Raw genomic sequence first — 4914 nt, forward strand, 5'->3', positions numbered from 1 at the left:
AGGGGGGCTGGGAGGGCAGAGTTCCCTGCTAGACTCCACCTATACGCTCACCATGAGAACGAGCGTTCAGCGGAAAGAGGACCCGAGTGAAATGGACCGTGCAGGGAACGGCTTGTATCCACATCTGTGGAAGTGTGGAAGAAGCAACGTTGTTGGTTGGATGCAGATGTGACAGCAGGGGGGCGGTGTGTGTGTGTGTGTGTGTGTGTGTGTGTGTGTGTGTGTGTGTGTGTGTGTGTGTGTGTGTGTGTGTGTGTGTGTGTGTGTGTGTGTGTGTGTGTGTGTGTGTGTGTGTGTGTGTGTGTGTGTGTGTGTGTGTGTTTGTAGTGTGTGTGTGTTTGTAGTGTGAGTGAGTGGCCTTCAGAGTTAATAACAATAATAATACATCTTATTTGAGGCGCTCTACAAGACACACACATTCCACCCCCCCCCCCAACACACACACACACACACACACACACACACACACACACACACACACACACACACACATATATATATATATATATATATATATATATATATATATATATATATATATAGATGATGCACTTTGGAAGAGGTCGCTCTTTGAGTTGGGTTTGTGTGCTGGGAGGGAGGCTGATGTGTGGTGGGAGGGGGTTCCAGAGGTTCTGGGGGCCGCCCAGGCGAAGGGGCTGTCCCCCTAACCCCCCCTTTGCCGCACTGCATCCGTCCGTTGACGGATCTCATTGACTTTGCGTGGGGCGATCCCGAAATGCATTGTGGGTCCGTCCGTTCCGTCGGCTCCGTCTCTTCGCGTTCAGAAGTTGAGAAAATTGTAACTTTTTAAGTTACAATTTGTAAATTGTAACTTTTTCCGTCGACGGAGGGATGCAGTGGGCGAGCTGCGTTAGGCCCTGTCCCTCAACCCTAACCCATGTCCGAGTGAGTGGGTACAGGAGGTTAGTGGAGAAGGCTGGTCAGGTATGGGGGGGGGGGGGGGGGGAATGTGAGAAGGATGAGATTCTTTGCTGAAATTGGGTTTGTTGCTTTAATGGGAGCCAGTGAAGTTGTTGAAGGGAGGGTGTGATGTACGCTTGGTAGTGTTAGAAAGCTGTCAGCTGGGGGGGGGGGGGGGGGGGGGGGGGGTATGATGCTGCAGAGGTCCAGTCTGGCTGGGGTGAGAAGTTGAAGAGAAGGGGAGGGTGCGGGCTGAAGTCTGACTGTACTGTTCATCATCATTATCATTGAAAAGAGCTTGAGATTTGATTAACAGACACAGGGTACCACAGGGTGTTTTAACGCACCCTGTAATAATAGCCAAAGCCCAAACGTACTGTTTGGCCTTGGGAATGTCTTTTGACACAATCTTCTCTAAAAGTCGATCCGATTCGTAATACCAACAGTATACAAATCTGTTCTAGTATCTTTATCTGTGGTGACACGTGCGGCTCATTTAGTTTGTTATGTCCGTAGTTCTGCAGGTCTGTGGTTGGCTGAGCTCCCGTGATCACGTCATGAGGCACACCTGTGTTCACCCTTTCCATGACACCTCTGCGAAGAGGGCTCACGGTGCTACATGCCGAGAGACCTCTCACTTGCACACCTGATAATATACATTTCTCATGACTTTGCTTTGCTGTTGCATAGGTTGCCTTGGTATTAATACATTCATCGTCATACTGCTGTCTTTTACACAGATGGTCAACAATGACCTGAGTTTTGAGTGACATCAAATATATTGTATTACGTGGTACACGGAAGGGTCCCGGGACTCAAAACAAAAAAAAGATGTCCTTTATTAGCCCCAGACGGGTTGTGGGTAATGCTGTCCCATCGTAGACACCTTTTTATACTGTTCCCTTCTGTAACATCTCCCGTTTTATGTCAGCAAAGATTCAAAGCGTAATTCCCCTGTTCCATTTTTTTTGTGTGCAGTGTCAGATCGTTAACCACAACAGCGCACTAATCATAATCGCCATTGATATATATAGCCTATAAATTGCCTCCATCTTAGATCACAGCTGGACATGTTATAGTGGCTGCTGCACACACCCAGACATAAAGAACACAGCCCGAGGAGGATCATATAAACCCTTATGTTACACTAAAACCCCTTATCCGGACTGGAAGCCTTGTTATCCTCCATTCACACAGTGTCTGCCATCGCCCTGTCCCCAACCCCGGTTGCCTAGGAGACAGCTAAGACGGGGACCCCACTCATTATAGACCAATAGGGCTGTGACACCATCGAGCGAGCAGCTGATCCGTGTCGCCATCTAGGGGCCAAGTGAAGAATCGCCACAACGACGGACTTAATCCAGGACTCTGCCTAGTAACCGGTATCCTGATTTCTCGAGATCGTTCCAGCGGCAATGCTGATGACCCGATCAATATAACGTGCAATCTTTTTCTAATATGCATTCCGACATAAAATAAACAACTGTAGAGTGAAATTTATATAGCCTACTTAATTACCAAAATTTGGTCTTTAATTAAGGAATGTAGGAAAGAAAAGGCACTGTGTTCATTTTCTATTGCTGAAACTTTACTATGTAATGTTGTATGAGGATTTAAGGCCTATTCATATATTTTCCATGGGCTTCATTTGGCCATATTACCCCATAAATGCATAGAATAGTAATTATCAAAATAAACTGTGGGGACTCAAGAACTGTAACAGCATATTGGTTGAACCGGAACAGTTCATTATCAAGTCCTTCATTATCAACAAGAAATTATCAACCCGATAAAGTTAGTATTTATTGTACATTATGTTTATCAAAAATACATACAACTATCTTAATGTTTGTTATAGTATTGTAAAGCATGCAGCGTGTTTTGCATCTCAGTAAAACAGTTGACGTGAAAGAAAATAAACACCCAGGGCACATGTGTTTTTGAATATAGAGAATATAGTGTACTTTATTCTTTCTAATAGGGGTCTTATATTAAATATTAAAAACATCAAGTAAAAAGGCTCATGTTTACAAAGCAACAGAAGCTAAAGGTTTGGGCTAAACGTGAGCAAGATGGCGTCTATTCTGTTAGTGCTTGTAATTCCCAGGCGGCAAAGAACCAACATAACAAATAAAAGTAACCGTCAAAAGAGAAGTAGCTACTCCATGTGCTACACAGGTTGTACAGAGAATAAAAAAACGTCACAAAAATAACCAACTTCGGAAAACTAACTATACACTTGTGTGCATGATGAAGGCCAGAGACTGAGGGTGTATTCTGTAGAGCTTGAGCGCTGCTAGGAAGGCCGGCAAACGTTTGCAAACAGGAACAAACATAAAATGTGCCTTTCCCTCAAGGAAATATTCAACCAAAGGTCAACGAAATGTCTCCTACGGAAGACACATATATGTAAATAAAAAACGATAAGTTGTCGATGTTTTCCTTAAAGCCACTGAGATCAAAAAGACATTTTTAACCTAAACAAAGTTTGATATGTGAACCATCACAGCGCGACTATTGGTTACACCTGTATGATGGGAGGAAACCTCTGGGAGCCATCACTGATTGTGACGACTCTAAGGTATGTGGTAGGTGTCTATACAAACCATTATCTATACTATCACTAGCTAAAAGAACACAACTTGGAACACTATTCTGAAAACTTTGACCCTGTGTACCATTCAACCTGAAAACAAAATAGGCTACTTTTACTTTATAGTCTATACATTCTCAGTCTACAAACCCGGTCCAGAAGAACATACGGTCTCGTCTGACCCGATGGTCGTATCGTGAACCCCAACCTGAAGCATAGTGTTGTCATCAGAAATTTCATATAGGCAAGGGTGATGATCGGAGCCAGCATTGCAACAAAAAAATGGAAAAAGGGATGTGACATGTAACACACGCACAACCACACACAAGATCAACATCGGAGGATTCCACGAACATCTCTTAAGATCTCAACAAATCCGTCTCTCTTTGTCTGCGTACACACCCGGCAGTATACTACAACCGACAAAGAAACTGTGGGCCTTAAAAACAGAAATAGGCGTTTCAAAGACACAGGGTTATGTCCGGACCCTTTCCTCAGTGTTTAGCACAGAGCGGATATTTTAAAAGGAAGAAATTCTCAAGTATTTATCCCTTGACTACAGCCGCTTCAGATCCTTGCTATTTATTTGCCCTTGCTTAACAGAATTCTTGCCGTGTTCTGGTTGAACGACTCCCGGTTTGTAGTGTGCTGCCCACTTACGGAATGACATGGAGAACTGAACAAACTCAAATAAACTATCTCCCTCTAAACAAGCCCTGCTGGGAATTCAGAAGCGACCGTGTGATACACTCCTGATCCACAGCGTTGGGGTTCCTCTACTGCTCAGGCCTCTGATTCTGATTGGTCAATCGCGACACTGCCGTTGAGTTCCCCGAGACCTGATTGTTCCTGGATGCCAGTGATCGAGCCCAGCACAAAGGTAGGCACTGTCCCTCCCTTCCCGTTGGCTGAGCTGCTGTCCGGCTGCTTGGCCGCCTGGTTGGCCAGGGTGGGCTCTTCGTCCAGCCGGCTGGATATCGACCAATACAGGTGAGCCTCGCGCCGGGCCGCGGCCAATGAGAGCTCGCGTGCCGAGCAAGAGGGCGTGTCCACCTGGACAATGAGATGCAAGAGGGTGGTCCAATCACCCAAAGAATCCTCTTGGCAAGTATTTCAAAATACACTTGAATTCATTTTATACAATAGAATTTAAACAATATTTATTATACAAATTGACATTACATTACATTAAACAATACCCTTTTTTATTGTATCTAAGTAACTAATATTTGGTGACTATTTTACACAAACGATTGATTAGGATACATCTGTGTCTGAAGTTTTGGTTGTTTGCATAAAAAATGAAAAGTGTGGTATGTGCAGCAGCAAAGGTTATCAGGGTATGGGTCACTGCTTTGTGTAGGGTTAGGGTTAGGGTTAGGGTGTCTCCAGTTGTACCC

General features: G+C 44.5%; 1 protein-coding gene across 1 annotated transcript in view; it reads right to left on the minus strand.

The window, feature by feature from the left end:
- Positions 1–2409: 2409 nt before the first annotated feature.
- Positions 2410–4914, minus strand: part of LOC130387168 (G protein-activated inward rectifier potassium channel 3-like) — a 12285-nt gene continuing 9780 nt past the window's right edge. Inside the window, exon 5 of the mRNA XM_056596164.1 lies at positions 2410–4612. Within this exon, the coding sequence (XP_056452139.1) occupies positions 4298–4612 (315 nt within the window). The 3' untranslated portion in view covers positions 2410–4297. The remainder of the gene's footprint in view (positions 4613–4914) is intronic.

Source organism: Gadus chalcogrammus, chromosome 8 (assembly GCF_026213295.1).
Source record: "Gadus chalcogrammus isolate NIFS_2021 chromosome 8, NIFS_Gcha_1.0, whole genome shotgun sequence".
Lineage (NCBI taxonomy): Eukaryota > Metazoa > Chordata > Actinopteri > Gadiformes > Gadidae > Gadus > Gadus chalcogrammus.